This window comes from Opisthocomus hoazin, chromosome 4 (genome assembly GCF_030867145.1).
Source record: "Opisthocomus hoazin isolate bOpiHoa1 chromosome 4, bOpiHoa1.hap1, whole genome shotgun sequence".
NCBI lineage: Eukaryota > Metazoa > Chordata > Aves > Opisthocomiformes > Opisthocomidae > Opisthocomus > Opisthocomus hoazin.
The window spans coordinates 40,542,813-40,561,334 of record NC_134417.1 but is presented as its reverse complement, the minus strand read 5'-3'; the positions used below and the strand labels follow the sequence as shown (position 1 = coordinate 40,561,334).

Below are 18,522 nucleotides of genomic sequence, written 5' to 3'. Positions count from 1 at the left end.
AACCAACTACTAGCACAACTCAGGGCTGCCCTTGCTAGTAATCATCAACTACGTTGTGATGGGATTTGGCTGTATTGGGTGACTACAGACATACAGCAAGGCCAGTTCCTGCTCCACAGACCTTGCAGCCTGGGCAGGGGCTGGGGTAGGGGCAGGCCAGCGGTGGGCAGAGGATCGGGAATGCTGCCTTCCTCCCCTGATGGTTGCCTTGCACAAGAGGGATCCCCTCTGCCTGGCAGTCTTTAAAAAGCTCCCCATTTACCATCCTAATGCTGGGCCAAAAGAACACACTGGACTGTAAATGCAGTTCAATCCTTGTGTAACAAAGAATCGTCAAAATATAAGCCTAGGAACGGTGATTTCTCTGCCCTGGAAAAAATAAAGTGCATGATAGGTAGTAAGTGGTGTCTCTTTCTTGGTGGAAATGAGCTGTTTTCACGCTGTTTACTTTCCTTTGTTTTTATCCCCAAGATATCCAATTTACGTGACTTCTATGCATTATAAACTATATCTGTGATTATATTTATTGGTTATTAACTCAACATGTGCAGTGAGATATTATTCTTTTGATTGAGTTACATTTGCTTTATTTGTGTTTCACAGTAACAGCAGTCACAATTCTGTTAAATTTTGTAAACCTTTCCTCTATCTCAACAAATTGCTCAGCTTTGTAGCCTGCAAGAACACTTGAGGCTAACACCTTAAATTACTCTCATTTAGCCATATTTTAAATTAACAGATGTAGGCACTACAAGATTATAAATGTTCTTCATTAGCAAAAGCTACATGTTCATTTATATTAAATGTAAGCCCTTATAACCTCATGTCTGTCATAGGGAAATGTTAATTTCTATGTTACCCAGAAGCCTAATTGATTTCTATTTTCATTACCACAATCATTATTGCTGAAAGCTTTGAGATTGACCACGAATACTGTACTATAGTCAACAAGTCAAGTTCTGAAACCAGCCTAAAAATCCTTTAGAGGCTTGGTAAGGTTGAACTGAAGAATTGGATCAAGCTCTTCTCTGATCCATGCTGAATGAACTGTTAACTTTAAAGGGGCCAGATTTTCACCTCTGGTTGCCTGAAAGCTGATGGCAACCTACCTGGTTTTTAGCCACATTTTATGGTGCAAATTCCAGCTTGATCGGTTTCCTCGCTTTGATATAACTAATGGAAGCAAGCTGCCTTCTTCTGCAAACCCGCGCGGGCAGGGCAGGCAGCGCTCAGCTCGTACAGCTGCCTTCACGCTGCTGAAATGAAAACCCTTTCGGTGCCAGCCTTGCAGCAAAGCGTATGCTGGGAATTACACAGACTTGTGAATTGCTTTCCCTCAATGTTATTTATGACGACGTTCTTTCAAATAAGCTTAGTTTCCCTTTTCAGGCTTAGCCATTGCCAGATAAATCAGCGGTATGTTATGGGTACTGAAATATGTTTTCCAAGCCCTAATCCTGAATACTTTCAAAATTGCAGGCTTAAAAAAAAAAAAGAAAAAAAAAGTCCTTTTCATGCCAGAACACCCCCAATCCCGTTCCCCATACTGTTAAAATAAGCAAAAGCGATGCCTTTCACCACACCGCGGTGTGGGAATGCTTCTCCCTCCGTCCTTACAGTGTGGAAATAAGCCAGAAGTATCTGGCAGCCCCGTCTGCGGGGCCTGACTGGTCCATCAGCGTGGCCCTATCTGCACACGCGAGGTTGCTGCCATCGTGGCTGTCAGGCTGTAGAGAGCAAAAGGCTGCTAGAGCTGCTTCTTGGTGACAGCAGTGCTGCTCCCAGGCCGTAGAACACGCTTTATTACAAGGTGCTCTGTATGATCCAGGAGAATGGTAAATCACAATGCTTCTTCTCACTTTCTGAGCTCGCTAGGCCAGAAGTGAAATCATCTTTGTTCTGCATTCACGTTCTGTCTCCTTGTTTTCTAATTTTTTTCTCTTCATTTTTTGCTTGTTTCACTACCATGTTCCTTTACATCTAGCGGGAGAGACCTGGAACACAAAACGTAGATGCATCACTGAGAAAAAAATTGAAAAGCACCCACTACTGACGTTTTTGGAAAATGGCTGATTGTCTTTTTTTAATTCTTTCTGCCGCCGGCTCTCAAAGCAAAACTCGTTGTCTTTGGGCGTATTCCTGCTGCTGTATGTTCACAGAGGGAAAATATGCAGAGGTCAGCAGTTTCAAAGGCAGTCTCTAATTTTAGGTTCTTAGCTTTGGATATTTTGGGACAAAACTTTGGAAACAACAAAAGAAGTGTCAAGGAACTATAAATCTAGATGAAGTAAGTAACACCCAAGACATCTTGAACCAGAGATCCCAAACCAGAGACTCTTCTATTTAAAAAAATAAAAAAAAGAGTTCTAGCATTTGCCAGAAAATGTTTTTTTCTTAGTTCTTGAGGTTTCTATCCTTCCCCACGCTTCCCGCTATTCCTATTTTCATATCACCGTTACAGGCAACTTTGAAATTCCCATACCAATCCAAGGCCTGCAAAAGCTGAGGGAAAAAATTGCCCTTTCTTTTAAGGCGCACTTGATCGTCTTAAGATTGAGTGCTGTGTAAAGTCTGAATTTTTTTTAAATCAAAAAATGCTCCTCAAAACATTTTTATTTAGCTGAATTTGTCCTAAATACTTTGTTGGCAATGTACGCTTTAGTAATATCTTTTAAATATGCAATTTTCAAAACTTTTTAAATTGCAAACAAAATACCTGTTTAAATACCAATCATGTAATAAAGCTCAAAAGTGCTGATTTATTGAATAATTCTTTGAAAATTAAAGATGAACTATGGAAAAAGTCAAGAAGGCCTGAAAGAAGATTAAATCAAAATAGGTTCACTTAATGTATCTGTCACAGATACAAAAAAAAAAGAAAAAGAAAAAAAAAATTAATGTTTTTTGAAGAGCTGAAGTACATTTTCCAAGCAGTCTTATTGTGCAATCAGATCACTCAGTAGCCAGAGATTTGCTTCAATGAGCAAACAATTGCAGGGAGAGCTCTCCTGGAAAGGGCAAGCCCAAAATTTCTGAAGGACCGCGGTACCTGATCAAAGGAGTCACAGCCTTGCAGTTTGCCGGGAACTGCTCTTCCAGCTTCAGGTTGAAAGTCAAGAACGAGCTCGGTCCTCTCTCTCGAACAGACAAACAGACACATGTACCTATGCCTGTCAGGACATGATAACTGCAGTGAGACTTCAAAAGTCATGGACTAAAAGAGATTTTTAGGAAAACAGCTTCCACGTCACTGACATAACATTTTTTACATTTTTAAAACGAGCACTGAAATACAGAAGTCTTGTTTTCCACTAACGATTTGGTCCAAAGCAGTGGTTTCAGCTTACAGTAAATCTTGCACTGTGGCAGATTGCGGGTTGCTTGTGTTGATTCATGGAAGACAACTAAGAAAAGCACCACCGGGCAAGGTTAAATGTATGGTACTGCAGATGTGTGTGTATAGATATGTGTACCTGCACACACCTATTTTTCATGTGGAGTAATATTCCCATCCGCTAAGTAAGCCAGTTGTGTTTTACGACTTGTAAAATTTTGAAGAGCATTCTGGAATTCTTTGTGTGTAAAGAAACTGAAAATGATTTCTGTGTAAAGAAACCAGGCAAGCAGATCCTTTTGCAAGCCATTAAAACAGTCCCTTCCAACGAAGTAACTGGGCTGTAAACAGAAAATTTTGTGTTGTCTGATTTCTTCCCGAGACCTGTGAAGGAGGTTTCCTGAATCTCTACCCACCCTGCCAACATGCCAGCCTTTCCGCTTAGTTCTGCCAGTTAAGTCCGTGCGTATTTCCTCGAACTCTGCAAAACAGGTGGAAGAGCTCTTAAGGACCTTGATTTGAAACTGGGCATGAAATGGATGTATAAAAATAGAGAGTTAAAGATCATGTGGCTTTTTGCAGCACCGCTGACTATTGGTTTAAACCCCAAAACCCAAAGCAGGCGCTTGGGCACTGGGGACGCGCGGTGTGTTGCACAGTTTTTGGCTTTTCTGGGTGCTGGTGGAGATGTCTTGTTTTGCTTTGGTTTTCGCTTAAATGATGTTGGGAAAGCTGAGCAAGACAAACCTGCGTGTTAATTAATTACAGAATAAAACAAAAGGCTGGTGTCTTCTGGTACATACATGCGATGCAAACAGTGGGCAGAGGTCCCTGACTGCACGGAGGCAGGAAGGCCCTGCTGCCTCTCCTTACTCCACCTCATCAAGGGAAGCCCAGTCTTGCCCAGGACCCCCTCCTGCGGTCCGGAGCAGACCCTTCTCACACACTGCGGTGGGATGACGTGATGGCTGGCTGCTGTGGAGCATCCCCTTCCAAGGGTGCAAGCTCCTGACCCAGCTGGGGTCTCCTCTCCCCCCCCCAGCTGGGTCAGGCTCAGCATCGGTGGCCGCAAATCCCTCATCCCCTGCCTGTTCCCTGCCCGCACTGGGGGAAACCAGCCCGGTTGGCTAGAATTTGCTGCCTGCCACAGGGAGAAGCAATTCCCTCGGATAACGACCTTCGTGGGTAGCCGGGGTGCCAGCAAGCTCAGGGCGAAAAAAAAAAATCACGTTTTGTGCCTCCGTCGCAGCTTTCTTCTCGACGGCTGATCTTAAAAGCTCCAGAGATTTTTTTGTTTTGTTTTTTTGCAATATATTGGATTGAAACGCTCGCGTCTGGAGTCTTTGCACTGCTTGGGGGTGCTTCAGATTGTAGCTGCCGAGGGTTAGGGGTGCTAACCTGTAGTGAAAATTTCGTCAGCTTTTAGTCACCGTTTTAAACCGAAAAAAAAAAAAAATAATAGTCCGTGGAATACCCAAGCTCTTTTTTTTTTTTTAATAAAAAATGTCATCACTTCCATTAAGTTTATATGGAAAATACGGTGTCTTTTCTGCACATGGAAGGGGCGTGAGAGGCTACCTGCACCCAGCTGAGCTGCCGGTGTGTGCGTACTCAGCCCCGCATGTCCGGGTCGGTGTTCGCACCCCCGTGGGTGCATCCCTACTCGTACTTTTCTCACACGCGTCCGTGCGCTCGCAAGCTTACACCCAGGAGCAGATTTGCCGTACGGCTTCGGGTCGGGACGGCTGTTTTTAACGATCCTCCCGGCTGCGGGACCTCCTGCGTGTGTGTCTGTCCTTGTGTCCGTCCGTGTGCGCTGAGCTGTGCCCGGCCGGTCGTGCCCTCCGCGGGCAAAGCCGCCTCCCGCCGCAGCCTGCGAAGTGTGAATAATTTTCAGTGAGGAGTTACGCCAAGTGGGAAAGCTTTTAGCACATTATCCGCTGGCAATTGGGCTATAATCTAATTGCCAGCCCCCGGGTCTTAATAGAGCCTTTCTCTTTCCACCATCGGATTTGCATCTGGGAGATGCCTCCTGGGTTTCGCTCGCCTGGCGTTGTGCTCCAGCCAGGCACCTTCGCGGTGTGGGTGACATTGAGGTGTTTCTGCTGTGAAACTGGATCTCGGGTACCTGGGCTTCTGCCTTGCTGGCGGCGGCGAGGTGGGGGGTGGGGGAGATGCTCCGTCCCCAGAAATCGCGCTGGGAACGGGGGGTTGCGCCGAAACCGGGGAGCGCAACGAGAGGCTGAATCCGGCGGGGAGAGCAAGATCATCATGTGCGGAGGAGGGGATAAAAAGGGAAAAAAAAAAAAAAAAAAAAAGCCTGAAAGCAGAGCTGATAATCGCGTAAGGTTGCAGGGGAGCAGAGCCCTGTGGCCGTCGCTTTGTAAAGCAGCGATGCGCTCGCAAGGCAGGAACGGGCGCTCTTGCCAACCCCGCCCGAGAGAATAAACGCGGTTCTTTACGCGGGACAAGCTGTTTTCATCTACCGTGGGGGAAAAACATTATAATAAAAATAATAATAATAAAAAGATTTTAACTCCTCCCCTCCCGAGGCGGGAATGCTGACACCCGTAAATGTAAAATTTCCACTTACTAGAGTGAGCACCGATGCATTCGAGCCAAAGGCGGCACCGCGGTTACCCCGCAAAAGCAGCACCGTGCGGGCTGCGGTGGGAAGGCGGCAGCGGGGGTCTCGGCGGAGGCACCCCGCACCCGCGGGCTCCTCGCTGATTAAAGAAGGAAGGGGTCTTGCCCTCGGCACCGGCTTCGGAGGGGAGACGGGGAGGAGGGACGGGCTGCGAACGCCGGGTTATCCCTCGGGGACAGGAGCGGTTGTCGGGAGGGGAGCGGGTGTCTGCGCAGCTCGGTGCTCTGCGGGGAAGCGGCAGCCGGGGCCGGTTGCGGGGCACAGCCCCACGCGTGGGCTGCGGGTGGATTTGTCCCTGTGGGGTGGGGGCTTTTGCGAGTGGAGAAAAAAAGGAAAGGAAAGGAGAATGGAAAGGAAAGGAGAAAGGAAAGGAAAGGAAAGGAAATGAGAAAGGAAAGGAAAGGAGAAAGGAAAGGAGAAAGGAAAGGAAAGGGGAAAGGAGAAAGGAAATGAGAAAGGAAAGGGGAAAGGAGAAAGGAAAGGGGAAAGGAGAAAGGAAAGGAGAAAGGAGAAAGGAAAGGGAGGAGAGGAGAGGAGAGGAGAGGAGAGGAGAGGAGAGGAGAGGAGAGGAGAGGAGAGGAGAGGAGAGGAGAGGAGAGGAGAGGAGAGGAGAGGAGAGGAGAGGAGAGGAGAGGAGAGGAGAGGAGAGGAGAGGAGAGGAGAGGAGAGGAGAGGAGAGGAGAGGAGAGGAGAGGAGAGGAGAGGAGAGGAGAGGAGAGAAAAAGAGCGGTGTCCCCTCTCATCACCGCGCGAAACAGTTGCTGAAGGGCTGAGCCCGGACCCCCACCCGGCCGGAGCTCATGGCACCCGGGCAAAGGGGCAAATGCCTGCGAGCATCCCTCCCGCTCGGCAGGTTTCCTGGCGGGTTTCTGCGGGTTTCTGTCCCTCGTGTCTCGTTCCCGGCGTGATTTCGGCTGAGTGAAGCAAAGGGCCGGGAAGAAGCGGCGTTGACCCTTTTCGCGCGGTCGGGTTTTCGCCTTCGCTTTTCAGGGATCAGAGAGCCGTTTTGGAGGGGGGGGGGTGGGCTGCAAGCCCCCTGTTTGAAACCTGCCGGTGAAACCGAGATCTGATTCAGATTAAAGCTGGCAACTGAACGACCGCGACGATGTGTGCGGCAGCTACCCGCAGCGATTACCCGCACGCCGGCTTTCCCCAGAGCGCAGGACGGCGAGGAGCTTTTTCACGCGAAGGAAGGTGGAAAAAAAAAGGTGCTTTGAAAGCGTAATGAAGCCTAATGAAACGGCTCTGCCACGCCGGACGGACACTAGCGACATGCACAGGGATTTGCCAGATAGAAAACAAACTCTGCGGTGTGGATGGCGTGCTCTTTATATATATATATATAAAATCATAGAATGGGTTGGAATGGACCGTGTAGATGGTCTAGTTCCCACCCCGTATATAAGGAAATAACGGAGGATTTAATTTAAACGGGTTCCTGTGAGGTTTGTAGCTCTGCTCCGGGGAGCTGGCTCGGGTTATTAATTACATCCCCACGGTTGGGAAAGCAGAGGGGTCCCCCGACATCCCCCCGCTTCTGAAAGCCCCCCACCCCCGGAGAGCGAGCCGGGCTGGCTCCCGTTCCCCGGGTCCGCTTGTCTCCCGGGGGAGGGGGGTCAGGCGGCCGGAGCCGAGCCCCCCTTCGCTGCCCGCGGGGGGAGGGGGGGTGCTTTGGCCGTCTAGACAAGGCTGATTGCCGTATCGGAGGCGGAGCGAGGGGGAAAAGCTAAGAAAATAAAGTTACTCGTGGGACGGGGCGCGAAATCGCGTGGCTTGACTGGGCGAAGCAGAGCCAGCCCGGACGGACGGGCGCCGTTTAAAATATAAAATAAAACGAAGCTCCCGGTTTCTGTCCACCCCGGTTTTTTTGATCACGAAGGTAAGAGCAGTGACCCGCAAGCCCCCACGGCCGGTCCCTCTCCTGGGGCGGGGGGGGCAACCCCCTGCCCGGAGGCGACCGCCGGCCCCGTCCCCTCCTCTTTGCGACAGAGCTATTCTATTCTATGCCATGCCATGCCATGCCATGCCATGCCATGCCATTCTCTCTCTCTATAGCCTACCTACTAGCAAATTCAGGTAACAAAAGAGCAAGCCGCGTTGTGTTCTCCCTCATTTCGACGCGGTAAGGCACTATATTTCGTGTTGCCCACTTCACTGGCGGTGAGGGGCGACCCGAACGACTGTTCCTCCGTATTAATTAATTAACTTCAGCAGGAACAGGAGTTGGCACAGGGCTGTACCCGAGCGGGGGGAGTCCTGCCAGCAGCACGTCTCTTCGCAGAAGCCTGCGCGCTAAAAGCCCCTCGGATTCTGTTCTAGGTTTAGAAGCTGGAACTTCAAATTCGCGTGATCTCTTCAGTCGTTTTAGCGAGCGAATATTTTCAGTCCTCTTTTTATTCAAAGGGCTTTAGTTAAATTCCCCGCGTTTTTGTTTACGGGAGGATGATTGCACGACGTGTTTAGCAGAGCATCGGTGAGCAACTGGCTTAAATCACTGCCTTGGAATAATCTGCTCGTGGGGACCATCAGCCCGTCCTGGTTTTCTTTCTGTCTTAGCGTGCTCGTGATCGATGGCTTCTAATTCGGCGGGGCCGACAAAACGGAGTCGGAGATAAACCCTGCGACCAGTGGCCGACGCACTGGCTTGTCCGGGCCGGGAACCCAGCGAGGGTCTCACGGGTGGGGGCGGTCGGGGCGAGCACGTCTGACTGGGGTGACAACGCTTGGGACCAGGCGCAGGAAAACCAAGGGGGCGGCCAGCCTTAAGGAAACCTCTTGGCTCTGCAGGAGGCTGGGCGCAACGCCGACGAACGGTTGCTTTCAAAGCTGCGGGTTTCTAAATGTGAATTTAGAATAGAAAACTGACAGTCGCAAGAGAAAAATTAAAAAAATAAAAAAAAAAAACCAACAAAAAATACCAAAGAAATCCCCAAAACACCACAATTTCTTTTCCTGCTTTCACCGCCCGCTCCACTGCTTCTTGCCTCGACAAAGCAGTCAGACCTCGTCGGGAGCGCCCCGGCCGTGCGCACCCCCCCACTCCCACCCCCAGCGCACCCCGCGCCGCTCCCGCAGCCGGGGCCTCGGCGGGAAGCCGGGGGGGGGGGGGGTGGAGCGGCGGCAGGGAGCCCGCCCGAGGCCCGGCCGCCCCCTGCCCACCCCGCGGGGCAGGGCAGGGCAGAGCCCTCCCCTCCATCCTCCTCCTCCTCCTCCCTCCCCCTGCTCGGCGGCCGCGCCGGGCCGGGCCGGGCCGGGCCGTGTCCCTCCGCCGATTGGCCGCCGGCCGATAGCATCTCGGCGGCCCCGCGTTAAGGCGGGGGAGCGCGGGGCGCCGGGCGCAGACCGCATCTCTCCTTCCCTGCCTCCCGGTAACGCCGCTCCGCTAGGGCAGACCCGGGCGGCCATGGAGTACACGCCGCCCGCCAAGCCGCAGCTCTCCTCCCGGGCCAACGCCTTCTCCATCGCCGCGCTGATGTCGAGCGGCGGCTCCAAGGAGAAGGAGTCCCCCGAGAGCACCATCAAGCCGCTGGGTGAGTGGGGACGGGGGTGGGTGGCCGTCTGTCCGTCCCTCCGTCCGTCCCCCCGCTCTGCCCCTCTGAGCTCCGGCAGCCGGGGCAGGCAGCGGCGCTTCCCCCCCCCACCCCCCCATCCCAAAAGCTTTTTTCCGCCCCCCCGCAGCAGGAGAAGTCTCCCCGCGAAAGCCGGCCGGGTCCCCTCATCGCCCGCCGCCGTTTCCCAGCCCAGGCTGCTCGCAGCATAAACGGTTTTCTAAACTCCTCCAGCTTCAATTAACCTCAACTGTTCATCCACCTTCCCCATTCTTAGAACAATCTCGCTCCTTAGTTAACGCTTCTCTTCGCTGGTACGAAAGGAACCTCTTAAATACTTACTGGAAACCATCTATGCTTCTGAAGTCAAGTAAGGGAATCTCCGGCATCGTACCTGAGCTTACCAGGGGTAGCAAAACTTGTGCGTAGACCTGAAAATCCGTTCGCTCCCCAGCTACTCAGTGTAGGCTCATGTAGACTGCACCGACCGGGAGGATTTTCGTAGTAAAGTCCTTGCAATTTTCGGGTATGCGGTTTCCCTTCTATTCGATCGCGTCGGTTCAGATTCCCGAAATATTTTGAAAAAAACACTAGCTTCTTCCCTCTTCCCCCCCCCCGCCTCCTAGTTCCCGCGGGTTGGGGACCTTGCGTGTATCCGAGGGCTCGCAGTAAACTACAAAAAAAAAAAAAAACAAAAACAGAAAAAAACACAAAAAAAGAAGTATTAAGCTTTCAGGGCGCCACGGTGCAAGCTGACACTCAAGCTTCCAGAAATTTAGAAGATCCAGCTTCTCGGCGTCTGCTCCGTCTAAACCACCGACTCGATGCGTTTCACGTCGTCCGGGGATTCATTGTAAACTGTATTTTTTTTTTTTTTTTCTTTTTAGTCTAGGCGATAGTGTAGGCCGGGAACGTTGCCGTATTCCCGTTTGACATATTTACACCGTCTTGTGTTAAATGTAGCTAGTTTTCCTCATTCCTTTTTCCTTCTCCCCCCCCGAAAACGCTCGCTAACGTCACACGTTTTTCCAGCTCGTTGCCCCGCGCCGTTCAACCCGGTACCGCAGAGAAACCACCGCCCGCAACCCGGCGTTTATTCGCCGGAGAAGAGGGAGAAACCTTTCCCCCTTTGGGGACGGGGCGAGCGAGCTCCCCCCGCGCCGAGGGGCTCCCTGCCGACCCCCGGGCACCCCTCGCCCTGATCACCTCCCAAAATCGGCACCCCCGCCCTCAGAGGACGAGCCGGCGCCTAAGAAACGGCGCGGGTCTGTGGGGGTGACGGGCAAGGCGGGGGGGGGGGGGGGGGGGGAGCTGAAGGATAAATGCCTTTTTATACTTTTTTTTTCAATATTTTTTTTTCTCGGCGGTCGCCGTGTCCTGGCTGAATCCCCTCTCTTTTTTTTTTTTCCTCCCCCCCACCCCCCCCCCCCCCACCCCCTCAGAACAATTCGTTGAGAAATCCTCCTGCGCCCAACCCTTGAGCGACTTGCCCGGCCTGGACCCTCACGGGGATTTCGGCACCACCGGCCCCTCGCCCCTCTGCACCGAGCCCCTCATCCCCACCACCCCAATCATCCCCAGCGAGGAGATGGCCAAAATCTCCTGCAGCCTGGAGACCAAAGAGCTCTGGGACAAGTTTCACGAGCTGGGCACCGAGATGATCATCACCAAATCCGGGAGGTGAGGCTGGGGCGGCCCCGCGTTCCCTCCTAAAAGTGGCGGGGGGTGGGGGGAATAACCAAAACCCCACAGTTTATATTTTGCGAGAGCCGTACGGATGGGCTAAGGGGAGGAGGAGGGGGGGCAAGGAGCGGTGTTCCTTCTGGTTTTTATTCCTTCATAATTCGGTTCGTAGCTAACAGACCGCATCCCGCGGCGCGGTGACTGTGCGGGGCTTGGGCCGGTGCGGGCACGGGAAAATGCGGGGTGGCGGGGAAGCAACGCAGCCAGGGCTCGGCTTGCTTTGCTCTCGGTTGCAAACAACGAGCAGAAGAACCCGAGGGTTCCTCGCCGTCTCAAGCCGTTTCTTCGGGGAGGCTTTGGGGAGGCTTCGGGGTTCGGGTCTGCAGGAGCCGAATGTCTTGCCGGGTTTCGTTATCCCCAGAGTTACTGGTTATTAATGTAGGTCTCTGATGATTTTTATTTCTTTTTTTGCTTTCCTAACTAGCAAGCTCCAACAGCATGTGTTTAAAATAAAAAAAAAAAAAAAAAAAAAGTATGTGTAAGAGGTGCAAAACAAAGTTCAAATCTCTAAACTGTTTGAAGCAATTGAACTTTATTTCTGGTCTGCAGCAAAACCTTAGATTCCAAAGTTGCGTTTTGTCAAAATTTCAGTGAGGAAAGGAAAGTTTAGTCTCGAAAACTCCTCTCAGAAATATCGCAAGCAGGCTTAAAACAACACGCGTCTGAAATGCGTGAGAATACTAACGGAAATAATTCCTGCAATATTTCCCTAACACTAGCATGGATCCCATTAAAAAAATCCGTGTTTCTCAGAACTTATGTACTTGAAGTACAACCGTTTTCTGAAATTGTTGTGTGCTTGTAACTAGCAGGCAAAAGTACATGTCTCCTTTACTTTTTCACATTTGCCCTTTTTTCTTTTTGCTTCCAAAAAATTGTTCTGGTTTCAGGCTCCACTTTTTGGGCATATTGGAGATGCAGAGGGATTTCACTTCTTTCATGCTGAAGCAGAATCAATAGACACTTTACTTTTTTTCACGTAGTTTAAATACAATTATTCATTTTAGCAGCTTATCAGAGGGACTCTTCCTTCTGTTCTCCATCAGCGTATTTATCTTCCGATTTGCCTTTATTTCAGGAGAATGTTTCCTACGATCAGGGTTTCCTTCTCAGGGGTGGATCCCGAAGCCAAGTACATCGTGTTAATGGATATTGTTCCTGTGGACAATAAAAGATATAGATATGCCTACCACAGGTCTTCCTGGTTGGTGGCTGGAAAAGCTGACCCTCCACTCCCTGCAAGGTTTGTAGATTTTACTGCTGGTCTTTCTCCTCTTTTCTTTACTTTCAATGTCATTTTCCTTCAGGAAATACTTGCTGTTAATCTTTTCACGCTGTTTGCAAACGGTGCTCTGAGACCTGGAGTCTGTGCTCCACAAAGTTGATTGCAAAACCCTTGATTCATTTCTGTGATGCAGAATCGGGCCTCAGATCTCTGCTTGAGGTTTAATTTGTACTGAATGTTCTAAGGCATGCAGGATTTGTCTAAAGGCTCTTTTTTTTAATCTATACATGTAATTTTTTTTAAATGAAGTTTGCCTCGGTTCAGTTAAGAAAGTTTTAAAAAAAAATTGATTTATCTATCGGGTTTGCCCCCCCCCCCCCCCCCCCCCCAAGTATTTGGCCTCGGAATTTAAAGCAATCCAGGCACCACCGGCCAAATAGAAACACTACACTACAGTGCTGCTTATACTAGAAATGATATTATTTCTTGATAACATATCCAGCATTTGCTAACCGCTAATTTTATTCTTGCTTTTAGTTGTCTCTTAGACAGCAGGCAAAGTATGGATCAGTCCTACAGCGCAGAGATTTTGTTTCTTTTGTTAAGAAACAAGAAGTTAAGAGACATTAGGGGGGAAAAAAACCCAAGTAAATTCCCCCTCTTTCCTACACAGAAACAAAATGCTGTAGAAAACTGATTTCTAAAATCATTCTGTTAATTACATTAACGGCTGACTCCTCTCAGCATCGGGAACAGAGGCTGCAGCGCTGGGCTGTATGGCAGGAGGGCACTTCAGCGGAGACCCACACTTCATCCTACTCAGCCCAGCACTTGAGTCCGTACTTCAGCCCCCAGGTCCAGTAAGGCTGAAGCACATGTCGAACGGCTTTGCTGAGTCAGAGCCGGGGATATGGAAATAAAGTGGATGCCTTTCTGGCTTCAAAGAAGCTTTTCACGGAGGGCTCTGTGCAGGCACACAGATCCGCTCCAGGTGGCTTAGCCCAGGGTTAAGAACTTGCTTATTACAGAGACAGAAGTTAGAAGTGAAATGGAAGAAATGGAAGCACATTTTTTGTGTGTGTGTGAGTATAGGGACCAAATCCTGCAGGCTTTCCTCATATAAATAGTTGGACTGAAATCTTGCTGACTGCTGATCTCTGGAAGGCGGCTCAGGGAAGTAAACAAACAAAAAGTGCATGCAGAGAAGCTGTGATTAAAGACAGCAACCTAGGAGTTATGTTGGCTTTGTTTTCATGGCCAAAAGCTCCTTTTTGCAATGTGGTTAACGTCTGAGGGCTTCATTTGGCGTATTATAATGGGTACTGATCAAAACCCGAAGAAAAAACATGGGTCCTGCTCAGAAGAGTCAGCATCAAGAGAAGAAATAAAGGAAGGACAGAAATAGTTTTAAGGCAGGGTTCTTCCCTTCTTATTTTTCTGTTTAAGTGCCTTTTGGGATACCTTTAAATAGATGTCCAATTCACACTGCCTGGCATAGACAAGTTGAGTGAAGAAATACTCAGAAGAGCATAAGACAAGAGATTGATCCTTGAAACATTTAGCAACTGCCCCACTGACTGTTTGAGAGCTGGGGTCAAGCCTTCTTGGAGTTCAGTATTTCTCTTATTGTCATACTGTGGTAGCTCTTTAAGGCCCTCATCGAGTCAGTGCCCCTGCGTGCAAACATGTACCTGGGCTGTTTCATTTGCAGGATGTTTTCGGGACGTTTTGCCCCATGTGCAGACACGTACCTCTCCTGTTTCCTTTTCAGGATGCTTAGCCAAAAGACCATCAGTCGTAGCCCAGGCACAGATGACATTTTCTTTGTACGAATGGTACTTACACTTATATTTACGGACTTTCTCCTTCTTATGCTCCTGTTTGGTGAGGAAAAAGGATGTCAAGATGTTCAGCGTGCCGATGTTTGCGTTAGTAGTGCTTTTTTAGGAGTGTTAATGCATCTTCTGAGGTGGGAGGCTGCAGTCTTGCCCCAACAGACTAAAAGCAGTACTCCTCCCATCCTGAAACAGGTTTGGTCCTGCTCCAGTAACAGGAGCCCTTAATGAAGGCATGATTTCTTGTCCTCCAGACACAGGGTTTTAGCTCTCCTCACTTAAGGAGTGTCATCGCGGGGCGTACGTGTGCTTAGCACCCGGGTGCCGGTGCCGAGGCGCTATCTCCCCACGCACACCCCTGCCTGCATCTGCACGGGCACAACGGCATCAGGGGAATCATTCAGGAGTCACGTTACGCATGGGTGTAAGACTCAGCAGGATCAAACCCGTTAAGTGTTTTGCTCTTTCCATCATACAGATAACTTTCAACACTAAGACAGCTTTTTTTTCTTTCACAATTAGTAAGTATTCTGTGATTCTGTTTGAAAGATTAGCACTTCAGGGAACTTTCTACAAAAAACAGTTTTATCCCTGTCTTCCTGCTGGCAGTGTTTAAGACAAGTCTGTGTTGCAATGAACACTTAAATAAAAATACTTTTCAGAGAGTCTTTTGTAAATCTTCTAAAGTGCTATCTGGGGATAGAATTCCTATGTGATATTTTGTGTTTGTACTTCCAAATTGCTAAGACTGTGCGAAACATCACTTTAATAAGTTTCAGCATGTACCTTTATTCACTCTTCCTCCTTTTTCACCTCCTTTCTTGCACTCAAAAGTCTGTCTTTTTATTTTCTTTTTTCTTCTTACTGTATTTGGCTACAATCATTTGTTCAAGTTATAGTGTTTACAAACTTACAGAGAACTCTAGGTAGGAAACCTTTCTAAAGTATTATATTTTGCAAATTAAATATTTGAGACATTAAGGCAATTAAAAGCAGCACGCGCAGGGCTTGTAGGACTAGACCGACTGTTAACAGAGGGAGAGCAGTGTCACATTCCAAAATATGCAAGAAGGAAGCAGTACCCAAACCTTGCATACATCATGAAACATTATATACCGTAGAGCAAATTCACATCCTAATATGGCTCTTCAAGCCTTTGTGAATTGGAGAGAGCAGCCCCTCGCATCTGGCCGGCCTTAGGCAGCAGAGCCCACGCGAACTTCTTGGGGAGCCTCGTGCGCCGCGCTGGAATGCACATGTTTATTTCTCCAACCCGTTTGCTCGTGCGCGCTCGCCCTCTCGTCAACAACTTCTGCTTCAGAGGGTGACACGTCTCGTTTTTCAGCCCTCTTCGCCAGGGCATACAAGCTCAGGCTGTAGCAGAAGTGTGTGGATAGGTGTAGTTCCCCAGCTGGAATCATGCGTTGCAGTGGGATCGACGGCGCGTAGCAAACCAGTAAAGAATAACAAGGTCTATTAATACATTTACGTAACTGATATTCACTGACTCTCCCGTTAGTGCTCTGCTAACATCCAGGCACTTTGTCATCTGAAAGCAGCGCCAGGCATCAGCCGCCTATGGTGTAAAACAATTGCGCTCGGCTTTTAGGCACACGAAAATCTTTCCTCATTCCCCAGTGCATATTTGAAATAGTTTGGCTTTTTGGTCCTAATTAGCCAAACCTTGCTGAGCCTGACACTCTGTGATTGCAGTAGACATTGTTAGCTACCCAGACATTCAAAATTAGGAGTCAGGCTCCAAAAATAAATAAAAAAAAATATCACAAGACTGGCTGAAAAACTGGAGGACACTTTTAGGATTTTTTTTGTTTTGCCTTCTGTGATTTGGGGCTCTAAAGATTGAGACTTGCAAAGGTTTTAAAGGAAGGCAGAGTTAATTTTCACAAAAGGTGAAATTCTTCTGATGTAACAGGATTCTAGACCTTGATTTTTCAGATAAACCATAATTTTTCACTAGCCTTGCAGTGCAATCAGCAGAGTCGATGGCAGTGATGACGCTTGTATGCTAGGTATATTTTATTGTGACAGGATCCCTCCTGTGAACGCAGCTATACCAGCCAAGCTGTGCTTCAGATCAATGTAAGGAAAACATCCGCCACATCTGAAGTGAGCTGTGCTGGTAAAACTTCAGTTTCACGGCATCTTGGGGATTCTGCTGGCAAAAACAGAGAGCGCAGGATCAAATCTCCTTCCTCTTTCAGCAAAAGAGCTACGCTCCCTGGAGTCTTTAGTATGGGCATTCCTTGATTAGGAATCAGCGTAGTCTATCAGAGAGTTACGCCCCATCGTTTAGTGGTTTTTCCATTCTCCTCTTGCCTAACCAAAATCATAGCGACAACAAATGTTCATCTTTCTAACCCAGCATCTCAGCACGGCTCCACCCGCCTAATGGAAGAAATCCATCCGTGTGGCCAAAGGCATCACCCAAAATGAGAGCCAGGCCCTCAGTGAGGGATAACCAACACCGATTGAAGCAGGACAGGGCCGGTTTGCACTAGCTGAAGGTCTAGTTCAGCTCTTCCTTCACTGTCACAAAAGAACGTTTGAGTTAAATAATTATCAGCAATACGTTATTCCTATAAAAATCATTGTTTAATTAGCCTGGCACTTGTAATTAGTCTAGTCATAAGGTATATATCATTGTATCTACATGTCTTCTGTGCTTCCTTTTCTTCTGACTAATTTCCCAAGTGGCGGATTATTAATTACAGAGCTGCAATTAATTTTTTCATGTCAGACCACTGTGCTGGACTGCAGCCTTCAACCTCTTATAAACAGACGTCACCACAGCTAACGTGTGATCAAGTGCAGGTTAAAATCATTATCACGGCTTAATGTTACATATAAAGAAAAATGCATTTTTATCTACATTCCCCCATTATCTCTCTAATGACACCATGTTTTGTCTCTCTGAGCTGTAGTCGTTGTTATTTTAAGTGCTTGTTAGTACAGCTGTGGGGAAAGACATGATCAATTTTTCATTTGGGAAAAGACACAACAGCAAATGTTAGTTAATGTCTCCATTCTAGATAACGAGATAAAGTAATAGGTACAGCTAGAGAGCAATCCAGCACTTGGACATGGGAATCTTCATTAAGTTCCAGTGAATTAACTCCAGTAATTTGCTTTACTGTCTTTCATTAATGGTCGTATTTCAGGTGTTCATTAATTTGGGGGAGATTGTGTGTGTCTTGTTTGAGTAGCAGCTCTGTATTACCCTAAGCTCTCGGGAAATCCACTTCTGTGAAACCACTGCGTATCCCCAAAGCAAGATATTACAGGCTTTTTAATTTCATATGGAAGTGGTGCTCACGCACAGGCCAAGAGGTGAGATTTTTTTTTTTAATGAACAGGCCTTTTCCCTGTGTTTTTTTTAGGTTGTACGTGCACCCTGACTCCCCATTCACTGGAGAGCAGCTGCTGAAGCAGATGGTGTCCTTCGAAAAAGTCAAACTCACCAACAACGAGCTGGATCAACACGGCCACGTGAGTAGCCTTCCTGGTGGGAAAGGGCAAAGGAACCGCCGTAGGGGAATTGCTCGCCTGTGCCACTGGGCTAAGCTTGTGGGACAAGGACTGTGATGAGGAAAGGCTGCTGCGGCCCCCACCTTACACCTCTCTTGGCCAGTCCTTCATAATGCAGTGGAGGAAGGTGCCGTGTGAAGCTTAAACCTGTTGGGTTTTAATCTCTGTTGTTGAGGAACAGGTGACTTCAGAATCCAGGTTCTTTACCTTTCATAAGGCAGAGCCCAGGTCAACGCAAGTGTTCCAATCATGCTCCTACTGCCGTCAGAGGCAGAACATCCATCAGGAATAAGTTGGGTGTGGAGCTGAGCATCAAAGCGAAGGAGACAAGTGAGACAGGAGAGCTTTTTGTCATGCTTCTGCCTGTGTGTTGCTGTGACTTGGCAGTATGCTCTGCCACATGCACTGGCTAACAAGCTCACACGCTTTTCCACGTGTGCTTGGAAGCTCCCTCTCATTACAGGCAACCTATTAGGGTTGGGTCCATCAGTAAGAGCTCTTGTACATCCAGAGTCAATGCAGCATAGGCACAGAGTCAGAAGAAAATACTGACGTGACACCAGAGCAAGGGCTATTGAATTATAAAAATAAGCGTGCCTCAGTTGCCCTTGAAATAACTGTATGCTACTTGCAAGTAAAGGTGC

At 48.6% G+C, this 18,522-nt stretch overlaps 1 protein-coding gene across 1 annotated transcript in view; it reads left to right on the top strand.

Moving 5' to 3' along the window:
• Positions 1-9,384: 9,384 nt before the first annotated feature.
• TBX20 (T-box transcription factor 20) overlaps positions 9,385-18,522 on the top strand; it is a 35,404-nt gene continuing 26,266 nt past the window's right edge. The window contains exons 1-4 of the mRNA XM_075417406.1: positions 9,385-9,511; positions 10,972-11,209; positions 12,351-12,515; positions 17,731-17,839. Coding sequence (XP_075273521.1) covers positions 9,385-9,511; positions 10,972-11,209; positions 12,351-12,515; positions 17,731-17,839 — 639 coding nt within the window. The remainder of the gene's footprint in view (positions 9,512-10,971; positions 11,210-12,350; positions 12,516-17,730; positions 17,840-18,522) is intronic.